The sequence below is a fragment of the Pipistrellus hanaki genome (assembly GCF_964339955.1).
Source record: "Pipistrellus hanaki genome assembly, chromosome: 19".
NCBI classification, from domain to species: domain Eukaryota; kingdom Metazoa; phylum Chordata; class Mammalia; order Chiroptera; family Vespertilionidae; genus Pipistrellus; species Pipistrellus hanaki.
Genome location: NC_140521.1, coordinates 14204861 through 14225860, shown reverse-complemented (window position 1 = coordinate 14225860; position 21000 = coordinate 14204861). Strand labels below are relative to the sequence as shown.

Here is a 21000-nt window from a genome sequence, read left to right as displayed (position 1 = left end):
GAAATGTGTTTACTGTAGCGAGTCATAACTTTTCCCACCCAAATCTGTTTATTTTTATTTGAATAAAAGCAGCTTGTCATTTCCAGGATAGTTGATTATTAGTTTGAATAGACATTCTAGAAATAATAAGATAACTTTTATTGTGATATGAGCAATTGTTTCTATATGGAAACAGAATTGTATTTGCACTATTATCAAATAAATCAGTGGGAAGAATGCTTGTCATAATTTAGTGGGAGTACTGGCTCCAGATCCTATTTTTAACTAATTTTTGAACAAAGCAGTGGGCTCCAAGAATCAAATAACCTGGGCTTTCCTCCCATCTTCCATGAAGTTAATGACTTGGTTAACTTTTCTTGACTCTTTATAGCACAGTATCTAATACCTGATAAATGTTGCACCAAACTTTCCTTAAACTACAAAATTCAAGTCCTTTCATTCTATTTCTGAGGGGTGTTTCCAGTTGTAGAAGAAATTGCCTCTTTATAGTCTTTTCTTCTTTATCTCTTTAACCTCTAAGAATGTGTTCAAGCTATGAATAGTAATGTCTATTGTATAAGAGAATAAACAGTCCCAGAGGCTTACCTCACAGTCTGACATACAGTTCCTCTGGAGCTACTAAATACAGTATTGACTATCCACACAATGTTTTCCCACACACAGTTGTCTATATCTTCACAGACTGGTAATTCCCAGAGTTCTGTAGGAGGAAGTCCTGGTCTTGAGCAGCTTTAGTCAGGGTCTTCAAAGGGGCATGCATATCTTTCCAGGGGTTTTGTGATTGGTATCTTTCATCAGTTGTGAGTTAAAGCTAGAGCTTGAAAAGTGGGGCTTCCATAGCTTAACTGCCACAACTTATTGTAAGCAACCATGACTACTGTACAGACTACTAATAGTTGTGGCAATTATGAATCATTGAAGTATTTGTCATAGTTACTTCAGTTTCATTTTTATTCATGGATACATTTATAATGAGAAGGATGGGTAAGCAAAGTGAATTGTACATCTCTCAGACAAATACCCATAAGCTTAGTTAGTGCCTATGTTTTCTTCTGTGTGTTTTATTGTCAGGTCCTACATTCAAATCTTTAATTCATTTTGAGTTAATTTTTGTGTATAGTGTAAGGTCATACTGTAGTTTGATTCTTTTGCATATGGCTGTCCAGTGTTTCTAATGTCATTTATTGAAGAGATTTTTTCCTTTCTCTATTGCCTGTCCTTGGCTTCTTTGTTGAAAATTCGTTGCCCATATTTATGTGGAGGAATGTTTCTGACCATGAACTTTCTCACTGCCATCTTTTAGTTTTTTGATTTAGCATAGTGGCTACATGGAAACTATATAAATTACCTATTATGACTACTAAACTATCAATTAATGCTTATTTTATGTATTTTTAGGTCATTTCTGATTCATTTGCATCTTTGAAGAGCATCCGTAGAAGAGGAAGGAAAAGATGGGTGTGAAAACATTTACTCATAGCTCTTCTTCCCACAGTCAGGAAATGCTTGGAAAGCTAAACATGCTGCGAAATGATGGACATTTCTGTGACATCACTATTCGTGTCCAGGACAAAATATTCCGGGCACATAAGGTGGTACTAGCAGCTTGCAGTGATTTTTTTCGCACTAAACTTGTAGGCCAAGCAGAGGACGAGGACAAGAATGTGTTGGATTTACATCATGTTACAGTGACTGGTTTTATCCCCCTTCTAGAATATGCTTACACAGCCACTCTGTCAATTAACACAGAAAATATCATTGATGTGCTGGCTGCAGCCAGCTACATGCAAATGTTTAGTGTTGCTAGCACCTGCTCAGAGTTCATGAAATCAAGCATTTTATGGAATACACCCAACAGCCAGCCGGAAAAGAGTCTCGATGCTGGACAAGAAAATAACTCTAACTGCAATTTCACTTCTCGAGATGGAAGCCTTTCACCAGTGTCTTCAGAGTGCAGCGTGGTAGAAAGAACCATTCCTGTCTGCCGAGAATCCCGGAGAAAGCGCAAAAGCTACATCGTCATGTCTCCCGAGAGCCCTGTGAAGTGTAGCACGCAGACAAGCTCCCCCCAGATACTGGGTTCTTCAGCTTCCTACTCAGAAAGTAGAAGCCAACCAGTTGACTCTTCTCTGGCTTTTCCCTGGACTTTTCCTTTTGGGATTGATCGAAGGATTCAGCCTGACAAGGTTAAGCAGGCAGAAAACACCCGGACTCTAGAACTACCCGGCCCACCTGAGACCGACAGAAGAGTGGCTGACTTTGTGACTTGTGAGAGCACAAAAACAACCCTGCCTCTGGGGACCGAAGAAGATGTCCGGGTGAAAGTGGAAAGATTAAGTGATGAGGAGGTGCATGAGGAAGTACCCCAGCCTGTCAGTGCATCTCAGAGTTCACTGAGCGACCAGCAGACAGTGCCAGGAAGTGAACAAGTCCAAGAGGACCTTCTGATTAGTCCACAGTCTTCCTCAATAGGTACAGTGTTTTCTGTTTGTCATGATGCTATAACCAAATCAGTTCAAGCATCTTTAAGCACTTACTAGAGTAAAGTTTTTTTGCTGGGTTGTATAGGAAATACTGGGAAGAATAAAGCATAACTGGATATTTTTTTTAGAGGTTGCTACTAGTACTATAATTATAAGTTATGCATTGGGAAAGAAAAATAGTTGAACAATATCTGATGGGACAAAGATACATACAGGTAAGATACATATGAAAGAATTGTGAATTACTTCCAATGCAAAAAAAAAGTTTTAAAAAAGTCCAGTTAGTATTTTATTCTTTATTAAAATATTTATTAAAAACATGTACCAAGCATTGGGGATACATGATTTAACAAAAGGATTTAATAGTCTAATTGAAGAATCAGATGTGTAAATCAATGGTTAGTGCTAGGCTAGAGGTATGAATCAAGTGTTATGATTCACAAAGAAAAAAAAAAGTTAATGCTGTGTATTTACCTTGATGTTAAGTGGGGGTTTGCCCAGGTGAGGGAATGACATTTCTTTGGAAATGTATAAAAGCATAGTGATGTGGAAGAATCCTAATATATAAAAACCCAGCGTCTGTAATAACGGACCAAATACTGGAAGTCAGTACTGCAGTCAGTTGCCATGGCAACCCAGAGCTGAACTGTCAAGGAGGCTGCGATCAGGCCCCGGAGAGAGGCCCGAAGAGAGAGAGGCCCGAAGAGAGAGTTGCCTCTCTTTCTCTCGGGTTTTGCCAGCAGCTGCGCCTGTTTCTGGGCCTCCGCGGGGGCTGCTGATCAGCCCTGCCTCTCTGATCAAGCCCAGAGACGCTGACTGGCATAGAAACCGACCAATAAATTCCCCTTATTACCATTTGCCCACCAAGAGGCTGTAAAATCTAACACCCCCAATTTAGGGCAATAGAAGCGCTAAATATAGCAAACAGGAAAAAACAAAACAAACACAAAGCACTAAGTTTGGGTTGGGTTTTGCTACTCAAAAAGTAATTATGAATGTCTGGTAGAATTCAAGAAAAAAATTTATAAGTGAGGAGGACTTTGTGATACTATTTCATTATTGATCTTGAAATACTCAGTTATCTGTAGCACCAATGATAGACATATATGTAGTTCTAGATAATCCACAGTTTATTATCTTAACAAAGACATTCACTTTTAAGTTACAGATTCTAGAGAGGATTTATCTTATTGCCATCAAGGCTTTTGGCAGTATATGGAGGTTAAATGTTTTTTATAAGTGCTTTGATAATTGTAGTTTTAAAATTTTGTTTTTATTTTTTTCTTGAAGTTGGTGGATAAGGACGATATAGAATCTGAGTAAAAGATAAAGCTTATGGAGTTTTGTTTTTAGCAATATCAGTGTAACTTGTGGTTGTGCTACTAGAGAAATAGGTTGGGATTTCCCTAGTCAGGAATACAGAATCTAGTAACTTTTTCCTGTCATTACAACATAGGTCTTTAGCATAAGAATGCCTCAGTACACCCTAGAAATAAATAAATAATAAGCAAACAGACTCAAGGCTTTTTGGAGGTAAAGATGCCCCCTAATGCTTGATTCCTGTCCTTGGTTCCTCCTGTCATTGACAGGGAAGCAATACATTGGAAACATCCACAGCGTCAACCTCTTAAAATCCTCACCTCAGTGTTGGGCCAGTGTTGATGAATCTCAGATGAATTTTCTTGTTTCTGTTAGAACCGCCCCCTTTCCCCAATGGCCTCTTGAAAAATTGTCCTTAGGGAAATGGAGTAAGTTGAAAGATAGTATAACACTTAATGTTACAGTGAGAAAATATGAAAGAAGCAGATGGCCTGCAAGAGCTGCAGTTTTGGATTGAGATGATTCAGGAGAACTGCAACGGTCCATAAGATTAATGCTTGTGCCCTACGTGCCTGGGTTGCCGTGCCTGGGTTGCCGGCTTGAACCCCAGTAGGGGGAGTGCAGGAGGCAGCTGATTAATGATTCTCATCATTGATGTTTCTGTCCCTCTCTCCCTTTCCCTCCCTCTCTGAAATATTTAAATATGTTTTATACTAAAAACATATTTAAAGAAAAATAACGCTTGTGCCCTGGCCAGTGTTGCTCAGTGGTAGAGTATTGTCCCATACACCAAAGGGTATTGGGTTTGATTCCTGAGTTGAAGGTTCTTTCCCTGGCCCCAGGGCAAGTGTGTAGGAGACAACCAATGCATGTGTCACATCAGTGTTTCTCCCTCTCTCTCTCCCTCTCCTTCCTATCATCCCTTCTACTCTCTAAAAATCAAAGGAAAGAGTATCAACAACAACAAAAAGAATAATGCTTGTGTAAATTTCTATTTCCAGGGCTTGGCTAAAGGCCAGTTGTCATTGATCAGGAACCAGACAAAACCACCTGCCTGCTTCTGGGCATATGACACCAGGGAACAATGACAAATCTGATTAGATAGCCAAAATATTCCCAAGAGACTTTTTCTTTTCTTTTCTTTTTAAACAAATATATTTTATTGATTTTTTTTTTTTTTTTTTTTTTTTTTTTTTTTTTTTTTTTTTTTTTTTTACAGAGAGGAAGGGAGAGAGATAGAGAGCCAGAAACATGGACCAGCTGCCTCCTGCACACCCCCCACTGGGGATGTACCCACAACCAAGGTACATGCCCTTGACCAGAATCGAACTTGGGACCCTTCAGTCCTCAGGCTGACTCTCTATCCACCGAGCCAAACCGGTTTCGGTCCAAAAGACTTTTTCTAGGAAAATAAAATATATCCAATACTTCAATGAAATATTTGAGCTCAGTTAGGCCTGAACTTACCTCCCAGCCATCACTGCACTATTGTCTGACTATGGATTATGTGTTCATGTTATTTGGCTAATCCTCTCACTTTCTTTCATCCAGAGAGCCCCCCCAATCCCCTTCAGCCCTCCCCTGTGAGGGATTTTAGATGTGCACTCTTTTATTGAGGTTCTCCGTGCAAGGCAACAAGAGTTTCAGCTGTCTTCCTGGGTCCTCCATTTCGGCTAGTGCCCTGTTGCAGAGTACCCCAGGAGCGCACCTGTAATGAAACAAGTTGGGTTCATTACTTGAGCTCACACACCATGGGGCCTTGGGGCTTCAGTCAGCAGACGTTAGAAAGGACTTACTGGATTTGGGCTTGAGTTAGATGATTTAGGGAAGATTAAGAAAGTGGGTTTTCTCAGGGCTGGTGATGCCAGATTATCTTAACAAATGTCCAGCAGTAGCTTATGTTGGGTGTTTTTGTGATTACACATTGCCATTGTTTTTGTGTGTGCTTAAACAGAATTATTTGTTGTTTCAGACCATGTGACCTGGTCTAGGCAGGTCTTCTGTGAGATTGTTTTATGTCCATCAGGAAAACACCAGGCACCTACCTGGCACCACCAGGCCCAGTGTCCATGTCCGGCCAGTTCCTAAATATTAGGGGCTGCTTTTTCTCTTCCTCGAGTATGAAATGAGATATTGTATTTATGCATTTAGAACAGTGTCCGGCCCTTGGTAAATGCTCAGTAGTGGATGGCCACTGTGATTAGTTTTCACCACCAGAAAAGAGTTTTTGTAAGGAGTCAGTTTGATGTAGCAGAAGCTATATGAACAGCACTCCCTATTGGTGGTGGAAAGAGTAGCATCTTTCTTCTTTTTTTTTTTAAATATATTTTATTGATTTTTCACAGAGAGGGAGAGGGATAGAGAGTTAGAAACATTGATGAGAGAGATACATCGATCAGCTGCCTCCTGCACACCCCCCATCGGGGATGTGCCCACAACCAATGTACATGCCCCCTGACCGGAATCGAACCTGGGACCCTTCAGTCCACAGACCAACGCTCTATCCACTGAGCCAAACCGGTTTTGGCATCATCTTTCTTGATGAGATAGTCCTTATCATATAAAGCTGATTGTTTCTATAATTCAGCTTTACTGTTTCATTATCCCTGAGTGATGAGATCAGAAAAGGCCTTAATTTCTTATATTCCATACTTTTCAGTATTAAATTTTTTACAAGTACTGGTTTGGTCCCCAGTAGCAAGCGTGCAGGAGACAACTGATGTTTCTCTCTCTTACCTCCCTTCCTCTCTTTCAAATCAATAAAATACTTAAAAAGTAAAATTGGTTCCTTAAATGATTGTTATAACATTTAATTTTGCGTGAATTTTTGTTTAGTTTGCATTTGAATTGCTCTCTTTCTAACATTTATATCAAAGAAATAGTCCTAAAAGGTTTTAAGTAATATAAGGTGTTGTCTTACATGTGATTTCTTTTTAAATCACATCAACAGTTAAAGTATTATAGGACACTTTTTAATAATTCAGGATATACATGTACATTAGTTCAGCAGTCACCAACCTTTCGGACCTCAAGGGACCACAGGTTGGCGACCGCTGCATTAGTCTGTTTTTAAAGGCTTAAAGTTACAGCTTACAATTAGTGTCTTGGCTTATTGACACCGCAGTGTTGACACCTGTCTTCTTTTATTTTCAGGCTCAGTAGATGAAGGTGTCAGCGAAGGGTTACCTACGCTTCAAAGCACTTCCAGCACCAATGCTCACGCAGATGATGATGATCGGTTAGTACTAACAGGTTATTTTAAGGACTGTGCTTGCAATTCTTAAGTTGTTTATCTGGGATTATATAATAAGTTTATTGGGACCTCATTTTAGTATATTTTTCAGAGTAATAAGGTAGCTTTATCACATCAGAAATGAAAGCACCTGTACAGCAGTTTTGTTTTGTTTTGTTTAGCATTTTTGTATCTATAGCAGGGGATGGCAAACTGTGGACCAGAGGCTAGTTGCAGCCCACCAGCCTTTACAAATCAGGTTATATTGGAAATAGCCACACTTTGTTTATACATTGTCTGTGGATGGCAGAGTTGAGTGATTGGAACAGATCATGTGGTGTGCAGAGCCAGAAATATTTACTGTCCCACCCGCTACAGAAAATATTGGTCAAACCCTCATCTACATACATACCCATTATCCTAAGGTGACCAGACGTCCCGCTTTTGGTGGGTCAGTCCCGATTTTTAACAATTTGTCCCGAGTCCTTCGGCATTTTAAAAAAGTCCCAATTTTTGGAAAGAATCTTTTAAATCTTAAGACTTCATCCTTAAACAAGCCCTCACAACTCTGCCTCCAAAAAATCCCTTACGGGTCCACTTTTCCTCCATCTCTGCTACAGCCACCTGAGCCCAAGTCACCACCATCTTCTGCCTCAACTACTCTGATTTCATTTTGCCCGTTCTCCAGTCATTCTCCATGTAGCTGCTGGAATGACCTTGTTTCCTATAGATTCACATTTAGAATCTAAATTCCTTGCTAGTGCTTTTAAAGCCCCATATGATACAACTTCTGCCCAACCTCCTTTAGACCGTTCTCCTTGCATACATAGATCTCCACATAGATCTCCTTTCAGTTCGCGGGACATCCTATATTTGTTTCTGCTTTGGGGACTTGTCAGTTCTCAAGGGAGCGTTTTCTAGCCACCAGTGTAAAATAAAATAAAGCTGCACTTACCACTATTGGTTCACCCTATTTTAATTTTCCATTCTGATCATTTTCTTGAGGATTGTCTGTCTTTGATCACTGAATTAATTCCTCATAGAAAGCCCAGGGCAGACTTAAATACTGTATGTGTTGAAAACTTGAAGCATTCAAAGACTGCAAACAAGATTTATTGTTCTTGAATAGCTAAACCTGGCATAGCAGGTTAGGTACCAGTCATTTGAATAAATAATGAAGGTGTAAACAAATGTAAATGTGCCTAGGTTCCTTAATTTCAAACATTAATGAGGTGGTCTGTTCTATTCTTAGATACTGTGGTAAGTGGTAGAGATACTAGAGATGAAATGTATAGTCCTTGGCCTCAAAAGAATCAAACCAATTTGTGGGAAAGAAGAGAGGTTGAAAATAGGCAAAGTAAACATAATCTCGAATGATCTGCAGAGGGTTCTGTTGCTCTGTATAGGAAGGTAGCTAACCTAAGCCACTGATAAATCAAAGAAGGCTTCCGGGGGAGGAGGAGGCAACTTGACCACATTCCATAAAATGACTAGGCATTATCTAGGCAATGACGGTAGACTAATAGAGGAAGTTCAGGGTTTAAAAGCACAGCACTGAGAGAACTATTAGGAGGAACAGCTTAGTATAGGGTGTGTTTGGGACTATGACAAGACGTGAGGCTGGAAAAGTACATAGAACTCAGGTCATAAAGTGCCTTGCAAAGGGGTTTAGACTTTATTCTAAAAATAACTGAACTTTTGCAGAAGTCTAAATGGTGGCTGACTGAATCCGAGAAATCATTGTGAAACAAGAGGATAGATTAGAGGCCTGTGGGCTAAAGAGAGGGAGTTATTCAGCCTTGCATTGATGAGGGCCTAAATTAAAGCAGGAGTAGGAAGGAAAGAATTAGAAAGATTAAAGATCCTTGAGGTAAAGTGTTTTTGGTGTGTTCTATGTGCTGTACATCCTTGCTTAAGATACCATTCTGGACAACTTTTTTCATAGTGCTACAAATGAAACTTGTCATCTAACAGTGAAACTGTTTCCAAAAATCTTTAAGTGCTTTTTCTTTTGTTCACTTAAATGTTGTGCAGAAATGTTTATTCAACTTAAAAATCAGAGCCTGGTTGCCTTCTTTGGTCTGTTTTCTAGATTGGAAAACGTTCAGTATCCCTACCAACTCTACATTGCCCCTTCCACCAGCAGCACAGAGCGGCCCAGCCCAAATGGTCCGGACAGGCCTTTTCAGTGTCCGACTTGTGGAGTGCGATTCACCCGAATTCAGAACCTAAAACAGCACATGCTCATCCACTCAGGTAACGTCGCCTTCCCTACCGTGACATGAATGAGTACTCAAGCATTTTACTTTGGAATCCCAGTTAAAAATAGCAAACAGGTGGTTTTTAGTTAAAAAATGTACAGGTATCTCTGGGAAGCCAAATGAGAACAGATAAGCGCAGGTCTATTGTTGAAATAGCGCAATGTCAGAAGCTATTAGTATGTTTTCCACAGGCATAGCATTAGGTTAAAGCTTAGCGCTGTGTGTGTGTGTGTATGTGTGTATGTGTGTATGTGTGTAATGTAAGTAAAAGATGCTGAGTGTGTGTATATATGAGAGGTATAGAAGCACAAATACGGATTGTAAAGCAAATGGCGTTAAAAGGGTGTTAATTGTTCTTTGTACTGTTTTCTCTATAAGTTTAAAATTCTAAATAAAATGATTTAATATTTAATAATTGAATTTTGATTCTTCAATCCTGAATTTCTCTGTGCCTTGTCTAGTTAGCTTTATAGTCCTTTTTTAATGTGAAAAAGATTTTGGATAAATGATGTATAAAACAGATTTGAAACAAGTTCAGTGATCACAGAAAGGCAGCAGAATTCTTAGAGGAGAAACACCGACCTCTGATAAGTCAGAAATCTTGCTGTCGTGTCCAGCTGTGCCATCTCATGTTCCTCTTCTTTAGAAACATCTAACAGTCCTGTGACTGATACAGCAACAGATTATATTCTAAAGATTTTTAAAAATTTTTTGCCAAAACTGTTGATAATGACCTATCACTATTACATTAAATACCTAAAACCTAAGTGGTAGTTCTCTCATGATTGTTGATTATGTTCAGAAAAGTTAAATTTTTCTTCTCATTTCTCTCAGTAGATACTAATCTTTTTCACATCTTTTCAATATAAAGCTCACTAATGAAATGAAACAAATGTTATAAGGAATTTGATTCATGTTTAAATACTGTAAATTGTGTTTTGAAGCTTGTAAAATAGATGATTTTGAAGGGTGTTCAGACACCAATTTGAGTGCATATTACCTAGTTTACTCCCCCCTCTTGCCCTTGTTTGTTTGTTTGTTTGTTTGTTTTTTAAGTAGCAACTTCCGATATTCTGTAGCTTTCCTAAGATAACTGCAATTCACTTTTGCTGGTGATTTTTTGTATTTTCAAATCATCTATTGCTACAGAATGATAACTCAGAAATGTGTGAGGTTGATAAATTCAGTTAATTTGTTTTCAGATAATATTTCATTTTATTTTGTAGGAATTAAACCATTTCAGTGTGACCGCTGTGGAAAAAAGTTCACCAGGGCTTACTCGCTAAAGATGCATCGCCTAAAGCATGAAGGTAAACGCTGTTTCCGGTGCCAGATATGTGGTGCCACTTTCACTTCCTTCGGGGAATATAAGCACCACATGAGGGTTTCCCGGCACATTATCCGCAAGCCTCGGATTTACGAGTGCAAAACATGCGGCGCCATGTTCACCAACTCTGGAAATTTAATCGTGCACCTGAGGAGTCTGAACCATGAAGCATCAGAGCTAGCAAACTACTTCCAGAGCAGGTGAGGTGCACAGCGAGAACCCCCAGGAAACTGCTTTCTGACCTCTCTTCCTGCTTCTAGGGCAGCCTGCTCTGTCTTTACCAGGCTGCCAGGTAGCCAGGCACATTCCTTTTAAAATCCTATCCATATTCCAATCTGAGGGATAAAATTTTGCAAAATCTAAGTATAAACAATTAAAAATACTATTTTTGAAATTAGGAATCTTTTTCTATAGGAATAGGCTACTGATCTTCTTGGGGTTTATTTTTTAAGGTTTTAAATAATGTTTTTGATTTCAAAGAGGAAGGGAGAGGGAGGGAGAGAAACATCAATGATGAGCCAGTCATTGATTGGCTGTCTTCTGTGTGCCTCCTCCTGGGAATTGAGGCCACACCTGATGCCCGGACCTAGAATCAAACTGTGATCTCCTGGTTCATAGGTCAGTGCTGAACCACTGAGCAACACTGGTCAGGCTTCTCTTGGGTTTTTGTTTTTGGTGTTTTTTTGTTGTGTTTTGTCATATATATAGTATGAAGTTAAAGTAATTCTATAGTGGATCTTAAATGGACCTTATTGGAAACTTGCCATGTTAGATGATACTTAGTGATACGTATTGGATTACTTCAGACTCTTTGGATGTTAATAAAATTCTTGAGCATTTCTCTTTTTTAGTTCTATATAAAGGAATATATAATAAGAGAAATTGCAGTAGCAGTTATAGCAGATATGATTATTTAGATAAAGTGGTTTTCCTTTTTTCCTTTTAGCTTAAAACTTCATGCTTTTACTATTACTAGTTTGTGATGGAATTGCCTTTCTGATTTATAGGGTATCTGAGGAAGTCAGGTTCTAGCTTTGCTATAAACTGCTGTTGTGTCACTTTCCCAATGAAGGGGCTTACAAGTTAGAAAAGGATAAAATGTGGGCTGGAAAGGTGATTTCTAAGGTTCCCTCTAGATACAAAATTCTGTTGTCCATTTTTTTTTAAATACATGTTTATTTTTTTACAGAGAGGACGGGAGAGTTAGGAACATCAGCTGCCTCCTGCACACCCCCTACTGGGATGTACCCGCAACCAAAGGTACATGGCCCTTGATTGGAATCGAACCTGGGAGCCTTCAGTCTGAAGGCCCATGCTCTATCCACTGAGCCAAACCAGTTAGGGCTGTTGTCCATTTTTAATATATCTATAGGCATTCTTTGTTTCTTATAAAATAAATCTTAAATTTTAAACCATTTATTTTTAAAAATTATTTCTAAATAAATTCCAAATATTCTTACAGTTTGTTTATCCACTGAGCCAAACCGGTTTTGGCCTGAAGAGTTTTTAGAAAGTGTCACATGACATCTGAAAGTGCTGTACCTATGAGCATATTTTAATTTTTTTATTAATACTGGACAATAGAATAAGTGCATGGGTTGACATTTTAGTATGAAGCAAGCAATCAAGATTTAAAACATCTAAGATAAAACAAATATAAGTCTTAACTACAAAAATACTTGTAAAAAAATTAATATTTAAAAGTATGGAATATAAGAATTAAGGCCTTTTCTGATCTCATCACTCAGGGATAATATCTACTGTAGTTAAAATTTTGGTATATTTTACATTCAATAATTAAATTCGTATCATATCGAAAGTCTCTGGGGACTAAAATGTAACTAATCTCATAGCATTCTGATTCAAATGTAATTTTAGTTTTTACATGCCAAATGTAACAACAGGGCACACATAAGTTAGTTTTTTAAATTTCCAATAAGGTCATTTATGTATAAGGATACTTATCTTCAGTAAGTAATAAAACTACCATTGATTGATTGATTTTAGAGAGAGGAAGAGGGGAAGAGAGAAACAGCGATTTGTTATTTTATTTATTTATGCATTCATTGGATGATTCTTGTATGTTTCACTGACTGTAGGTCAAACCTACAACCTTGGCATATCAAAACAATGCTCTAACCAACTGAGTTACCTGTCCAGAGCTTCTATACCTTGTAATAAGTATATAGTCCAAGAAAGGTTAAGCATAACTTTACTCAAATGGTCTTTGCTTAATAGAAACTGTTCTACATAAAACAAAGGTGACATTGAATCTTATCTATTGGTGGTAGTGAGAGTTGATGTACTTTGGTTTTAATAGAGCGCTTAAATTCATATTTAGAGCAGTTTAAAAGTTAAATTCCTAATTTTTGTTAAAAATCCTCACCCGAGGATATTTTTAGAGAGATTGGGAGCGGGAGAGACAGAAAAACGCCAATTGGTTGCTTCCCACACACACTTCAAACAGGGTCCATTATTGAGCCTGTATCTGAGGTCCATGCCCTCGAACCCAGGGCCCTTCAGTCCACAGGCTGATGCTTTATCCACTGAGCCAAACTGACTAGGACTAAAATCTTGAATTTAATCTCCCTTTAAGAATTGGAGAAATAAAACATCCTGATCTTATTTTACAAATCAGATCTTTTCATTGTGTCTTGTTTACTACGGGTTTGAGAATTAACTCTGTTTCATCCTTTGCCTCTTAGTGATTTCCTAGTACCGGACTACCTAAACCACGAGCAAGAAGAGGCCCTAGTTCAGTACGATCTTGGAGAACACAGTTTTGAAAGCAACCCCTCTGTTCAAATGCCTGTAATCTCACAGGTCTCCTCGACCCAGAATTGTGAAAGCACTTTTCCCTTGGGGTCTCTCGGCGGGCTGGCAGAAAAGGAGGAGGAAGTGACAGAGCCGCCCAAGACCAGTGCTTGTGCCGAGGCCACCGGAGAGGACCCCCCAAAATCAGAGCTGTCTTCGATAACTATCGAGTAATTCCATGGCTTGACTTCATTTTGGTTTTTGGAAAGTGCCTGTGCTTGGTCTTGTACATTTAAATTTAAATTTTAAAAAAAAAAAAAAAAGGTTTTTGGGGAAGAATTTCCCTTTTTACTTTGTGAGCCCTGCAACTGATGTTTTGTTATTTTTCATGACTGGGAGATTGCTTCTGTAAGTACACTATTACATGGTGTAGAAATAGAATACGACTGTTGGACGTAAGGAGAACCGATTGACTTAAAACATCTCATTTCTCCTTGCATTGCTGTCAATAGGCTAGCAGCAGATCGTTAGGTAACGAAGGAAGCAGGTGACTGTTGGCCTTCCTGAGATGGAAGGGCACACAGAAACCAACTACTAAAAGGAACTTGACCGATGGCCTGAATAGATGTTTACTCCTGTACACCGGACGTTGTACAGTATTTTGTAAAGCCTTTTGTTTTTGGAAGTATTTATGGTAAGCTATCTTAAAAATTATTGAGGTAAATACTTTTTTTTTTTTTTACTTCATAGAGGAAGGAAGAGGGAAAGAGGAAGCATCAATGGTGAGAGAGAATCATCTATCAGCTGCCTCCTGAATGCCCCACACTGGGGATGGAGCCTGCAGCCTGGGCATGTGCCCTGACCAGGAATCAAACTGTGACCTTCTGGTTCACAGGTCAGTGCTCAACCACCGAGCCCTGATGCCTGGGCCTGGTTTTGCTTTTGTTTGTTTTTTTTTAGCATTGTCCTTTCTATTCTCATTTTTTGTGGTGAAAATTTGATATTGGGAATAGGCATTCCCTGAATCTTTATAGAACCAGTCCTCCAAATAATCTTATCTTTCTTCTATAAAAGAAGGCAAAAACCATCATTGAGAATAGTCCAGCTATGCATGAATGACCAGGAATGGAGACTGTAGTATGTAAATTCCAATTTCATAGGAGCTCTTTATAATACTCCTTTTCTGGCTGAAGTTGTCCACCTGGTCTTTGAATGTTAATGTCTGACTAATTAGGTCACTGCCTAAATTAGTTTCCTCTTGCCCCCCCCCCCCCCATACTTTTTCTTGCATATGCGGTCATGATACTATATAAAGGAAAAATATTGGAGATATTCTATATTTTATATGTAGGTTTATGTATTGTTGGGGATGTTTTTGTGCTGTTTTAGACAAAATAAAAATTATATTAAGACTACGTTCTTAACTCAGCTAAGATTGTTTACAAAAATTCCATATGGCAGTGATACGTTATCCTTGTCCCAAAATATTTTTAGACGTTGCCAAGTTTATTAAGATCAGTTAGTGTAGTTTTTGCACAATGTAAGCAATAATGTAAAAGATGAGGATAGTCTATAGAATGATGGTCTGTGACTCAGAAATCTGGGGGAAATAGTTAAGACTAAAGAAAAACAAAATCTTAATATCACTTTTTTGCTGCTAACCAATGAAACTTTCTGATTTATAGTTGAATTTCTATGATACTCTAGGCTGGAGTTCACTTTTCATCTAGTGCCAGTTAAAGCGTCACTCACCTTGATCTGGAATATTCATGTTTATGAACAAGGAACTTTGAGTAACCATGTGTATACCCAAAGTTTAATAATTATGAGAGCACCTGATTAGATCAGAAAAAGGGGGAACAAAATACAGTTTCTTATTCAGCAAACCAGAAGATCTGAATTTTGTCCAGGTGCTAGACATTAATAATAAAATATATTTTTTAAGTTTTAGTGATTTGTTTTTGTTTTCTTTTTTAATTTGCTAATTCTGTAATTTACTTTATCCCCCCACAAATGTAAAGGAAGGAAAAGTAAACTCATTGAAGTTTTTTAAGGCTAATTTTCTTTTAGTCTCTTTCCGTATTCTTCTGCCTTTAACCTGTTTCCAACTCTTAATCTCACTCGTTAATCTGTTCTTACCCCTCTGCTCTCAGATGTGTGCATTACCTTCAGGAAAGGCGCCGTAGGCAGGTTCTGATGGGCTCACACGCACGCTGCTTGACTAGTAAGGTGGAACAGCCCCGCTGCGTCCCACCAGGGTGAAAGGTCAACAGTTCTTATTCTCAGTGTCAGATACTTTGGAAACAGATATGCCTGCCGGTAGGTAAATGTCACAGTTAATTTTTAATCTACATGGACAAGACAACCAATAGGTAAAATTATGACCAGAAGTTGTTACCCTCAGTCGTAATAAGAGTTATTTTTAAAAGAAGGCAAGAAGTGGGGTTAAATCAGTGCTTTAGAATCTTGTTGGTAGAGGGTGTTTTACACACCTGCCTGAGAACTCGACTTGAACAGAGCTGGCACAGCTTGGGCAGCTCTGAGGTAGACTGTGCCCTCAGCAGAGGGAATCGCCACCGTTGGCTGTTCTTCCCCAGATGGATACTTTAGGTTTTCATTTCACAATTGCACAGATTTCCCATTTTTTGAAAAATTAAGAGTATAATACTGTGAAAATGCATACTTAGTTACTTGTCTTCTTCCCAAATCTTAGCAATATGGTTCACTAACTAGAATTTAACATCAAATGATATAAACAAAGGCCTTCTCTCAGGGAGGCTCACGTTTTTCTTGACATACAGTTTAAGGATATTTAGCTTACCTTTTGAGGGATAATAGTACATAGTGGTAATTGGATTTATTTAAAATTCATGCAAATGAGGGATGTTTGGACATATAATTTTACCAGAATATATGGAAAACATTGCAAACAGATGGACGCCAGTTACGTTATCTCAGTCATTAGCAACTGTCAGTGTAATTAAACATTAAAGAGTCCAGTTTAGAATACTTAAGCATAGCTACCTTTTTCCTTAGGCCCAAGAGGGTAACTGATATTTAAAGGGCTTAAATTTTAGGATACAGAATAAATTGCCTTTTTAAAACCAAGTATTTTATACAAGAGAACACATTTATTTTCCATAAATAAGCTACTGCATCGGTGTGATATAGTTTAGAAATGAGCAGAGATGTTAAGTTTTCTGTAAAGGAAAGCAAAAGGAATTTGTCACCCACAAGTATATTTAAGTGAATTTTTATTTCAAGTAATGATATACATTTAGTTACATTGTCTCACTGAAATCAAGAACTTTAAGAACTGACAAAGTGTACTAAAATATTTAAATAGCCTTATTCAGTCTTATATTTCAGCAGCCACTCTGACTTACAGTAATTTCGTTCCTTGTTAGGACATAAAGCCTTTTGGCTTTCAAAACAAAAAAGCTTCCATTTCGCTAAAGTATTTTACCGAAGTGGACTAGCCAGCACATCTGGTGTATTTATTATTGATAACACTGTTACCTTCAAACTACTGAGTCAGTCTCTCCTGATGTGGAAACAGTTCCCTGGGAGCCTTTGAAAGCTGTATTGCTCTTTCAGTATTTTATTTCTTATTTTTTATTCTCGTACTTACCTTAATCTGAATAGAGACCAGTCATCTGCTTTAGTGGCTTTATTTTGAAGATTCTCAGATCATGTGTTCATCTCAGTTTTGTAGTCCCTGGTGGGAGGAGTGGGGGGAGAACAAACAACATTACTGTGTGGTGATGGATACTGGATAGTTCGTGCAGAGAATTAGTACTTAATGAATGAACCATCCCAAAATTGTAATATTTAACTGAAAAGAGGGTGAGATTTGAGGAATAGATGAAGAGAAGGAGAAACGTTCATGCAGCACTTAAGTATTTCCACTCATCTGGGAAAGGTGAGGTTATAACTGAAACATACTTACGTCCAAGTGCAGGATCACAGTTTTCTAGGTGTTAATCTTAATTGGGGAGAGGCTTCAAAGTTCGCTTTGAAAGGACCCAAAGTTGCTAAAAGGTAATGTGGTTTTCCCACCGAGTTATTGACATAAGATGCTTTATTTATATTTATGTTTTGAAAGTTAATGAAAGGAGAGTATATAGAAGCCTGATTTTTTTTTTTTTCTCTCTCTCTCTCTCTCTCTGAAGCAGTAAAACAAAATTGGGAGAATCTCCATTATAGTAAATATGTCTGTGAGGAATAGTTATAGCTGAACATAATCTTACAGGCTTTACATTAAAATCATCAAATGACTAACTCCTTATTTTGCTTGGACCCAATTTTTATCTTTGAGTTGTCTGACCATGTAGATAGTCCTCAGCAAGACAAATTTGCAAAAAGTAATAATGGTTCAGCTTAAACAAGTGAAATTGAACCAGCTTTCAGGCTCAACTAAGGAACAAACACTCTGGATATTTCATTTTTAGATAATAAGTATCTTGAGATTTATTAATAGAAAGTTAAATCTGTCAGTTTATGGGAGAAGACTCTAGGTGACATCATAGGTGTACTTTTTTTTTTTTACTTCATAATAAACTATACCGTTAGATGGTTTCACTATATCATAGTGATGATATTTTTATGATAAAGTAGTAGATCCATGCGCTTATGCCTTTACATACAGCCTCTGCACCTGAAGGCGATGTCACAGGCCTCTCAGTTGGCAGTGTCTGAGCAATGAGCCCGCCTGGAAGTGTAAGTTAAGCCCCAGGCAGCTCCAACCAATGCCAGGGTTGCTGTTTACCTGATCGTTTACAAAGAAAAAAAGAGTTCAGACTGCTGATAGAAGACAAAATCTAAACTCATTTTTGTAATCACTCTTCTTCCCCTAAGGTTTTTAGGGAGAAAGGAAGGAAGAGGGAAAGAGAGGAACCTTGATGAGAGAGAAACACCATTGATTAGCTATCTCTTGCACGCCCCCCACTGGGGATCAAGCCTACAACCTGGGAATAGAACCAGTTACCTCTTGGCTCCTGGGTAGACCCTCAAACCACTGAGTCACACCATTCTGGCAAAATAAATAAATGAATAAATTTTAGTTTGAAGTGCCTCTTTCTAAAATCAAATTTGTATTGCCTTTCTCTTCTCAGTTGAATAATTTTTCCTGATTAGCTTAAAGTGCTGGGCTCAATTGTGATGGTTCTTTGATAAAATTACTGTCTGATGGCTTTTCAGGGGCTAGAACTTCTTTTATCAATAAATTGTCCTTTCTCAAATGCCATCTAACCATATCCAGTTTTCATTATTCAGTTAAGTTTTTAAAAATCTCACTGTGCATGAATGTTCAGGTCACCAAGCACAGTCCAGGAGCCCTCGTCTCCCCCGCTTGTTCCCTGGGCGTCAGTGGGCTTATCATTCAAAGATGGGAACAGCCGGGCAGCTTCTCTGAGACACGGGTGGGTTGCAGGTGGCAGATGCCAATCGATCGAGGCCCTCACGCTGAGAGGAGTCCAGCGCGTGGTTGGAAGTTGCACTGTTCTTTATCTCGCAGGTGCCTCCTGAAGTAAGTGCCCCGGGTATTTATCTGGAAGGAGTCAGATCCTTAGACTTGATCCATTTCTTCCTTGTACAGAGTGATGGCTTCTGACGCCTAGATTTCAAGGTCTTTTCAATAAAGAACAGTCCTCCAAGGGTGGAATTTGGTTTCCATCCAAGTCCCAGTAGTCGTTGGTTTTTCTGTCTTACTGGTGCTCCCGCATCAGTGGAGAGCGCTGCCTCTGCGGAAGGCACCCTCATGGCACCTTAGTCCGACCGGGGGATAGTGCATGGCTGCTTCGAGTCTCTGCTATCTTTTCAAAAGCCATTTTATAAAGAGTCTATGTAGCCTATTTTAATATTTAAATATATATATATTTGTGAGAGAGACTTTTAGAACAGACTTTGTTCGTTTACTTTAAAATTCTTATATTCCCGTTTTTAACAGTAAATTTAAACTTTCCAGCATTAGGACATGCGTTTTTCCACAGCGACAAAATGAGAAAGTCAGACCAGAGACAACAGGTCATAATTCCGTGGTAGGAGAAATCAATGTCTGGTTAAAGGAGACAGATATGAAGGGAAAAAATCGTTTTAATGTTAACAGAGATGGATTTTTTAAATAAAATTGTGGGTTTGTTTCTGTAATTTCCTAGTTGCTGCTACATTAGCTCAATATCTTACAGAGCGCACATGTAAATCCGGCTCCATTTCAAACTGGAGGACTCTGTAGGACCACCAGCCCAGCAGGAAGCTGTCCCCCAGTCTTCAGGGGGCTGCTTTAGTCCCATTTCCTACAGCCCAGCATCCAGGAGGCTGGGAGACCTGCTAGTTACAGCATTACGAATCCCGGTGGGGGGCAGGTAATGCTGAGGAGGAAATGTGAATTAAATTATGTAGATGGTGTGTGTCTTCTCCCCCTCCCACAACCAGTGCAGCTCTCCCCACTGCGCCAGCCCCCACCCCGCTCACCAGCTCCGTTCCCAGTCATCTCATTCACGTGTGGCTTTTCTCAGTGACTGTGGCCATAGCTTATAAGTTCCTTGGCATGTTTGACTTCCAACAGCAACAACAGTGGTGTGGGATTTTACTTCCTAACAGTGTATACGGTGTCAGAACCTCACGTTTTGTATACTAGTCTCCGGCTATTAGTATTTTACAGGAACCGTAGTTCTTGGTGATGACATATATATATATATTTTGTGACTTTTTTGTAAACCAAGTGCCGTTTGAACATTACAATCATTTTTGGAGTTATTGTAATCAATGTGAAGATTGTTTTTTCAAATCTGTTCTGAGCCTATAGTGTTTGCTTTGTGCACATGTGTATTGTATATATTCTGTATAGTTACACTGTACTGAAATACTAGCCTGTTTGATATAAGGAAAGTATGTATTGAGTACCATTTTTGCTAGCTTGGTTGTTTAATCTTTTTTAAAAAGGTTTAAACTTTTTTTAAAAAAAGAAATCTTTACACTGGCCTTTATTACATGGTCACAAAGTTAGAAGGGATAGGCAGGGAAAAATTACATTTGAGTGTCTTTGAATAGAAACAAGACTAAGATAATGGGTTTTTCCTCATTAAAATATCTTAATGCTTTATGGACTAAAACTTCCTGCTGTTGTTATTTAATGTTGGCTGGAAGGAAGAATTGGTGGCATCGGGTTATGGTCAAGTGAATACAGAAAGTCATCAGAATACATAACCTGGATTAGCATCCATGCGTGTGCACACCGGGGAGCATTGCATTGGACAGCACTTGTCAGCTTTCTGGGCCTAAGAAAGAGCTGCAAGTGCAAAGATTGCACGCACCCCACCCCTAAGATCGAAGGGGCCACAGGAGAGCGAGAGAAGCATCAAGTCCTACAGCTATGGAACTCGCTCTTTGCAAAACCACTTCCCGAGTGATGGGTGGGCTGCATCTTGAGAAGTTGCTCTAAACCACTGTTACCCAAACTTTTGACATTTGTGTACCCCTTCTATAATTTTCGTAACGTTGAGTACCCCTCGTACTCATGAGAACATAGAATTAGGCACAGCTAAGCACGGTGCAGTGCATATCCCCACCAAACTCCGGTGCAACGCGTACCCCCACCAAACTCTTCCCGTACCCCTGGGGGGA

General features: G+C 38.8%; 1 protein-coding gene across 2 annotated transcripts in view; it reads left to right on the top strand.

Annotated features, from left to right (window-relative positions):
• The window catches only part of ZBTB44 (zinc finger and BTB domain containing 44), a 30940-nt gene extending 10451 nt beyond the window's left edge, over window positions 1-20489 (top strand). Inside the window, exons 2-6 of one of the 2 annotated variants that reach the window (XM_084868304.1) lie at window positions 1399-2472; window positions 6957-7041; window positions 9128-9291; window positions 10523-10606; window positions 13329-20489. In XM_084868304.1, the coding sequence (XP_084724430.1) occupies window positions 1455-2472; window positions 6957-7041; window positions 9128-9291; window positions 10523-10606; window positions 13329-13339 (1362 nt within the window). In that variant the 5' untranslated portion in view covers window positions 1399-1454 and the 3' untranslated portion in view covers window positions 13340-20489. Of the gene's footprint in view, window positions 1-1398; window positions 2473-6956; window positions 7042-9127; window positions 9292-10522; window positions 10824-13328 lie in introns of both variants that reach the window. The other variant, XM_084868303.1, reaches the window with a different exon arrangement.
• The last annotated feature ends 511 nt before the right edge of the window (window positions 20490-21000 follow it).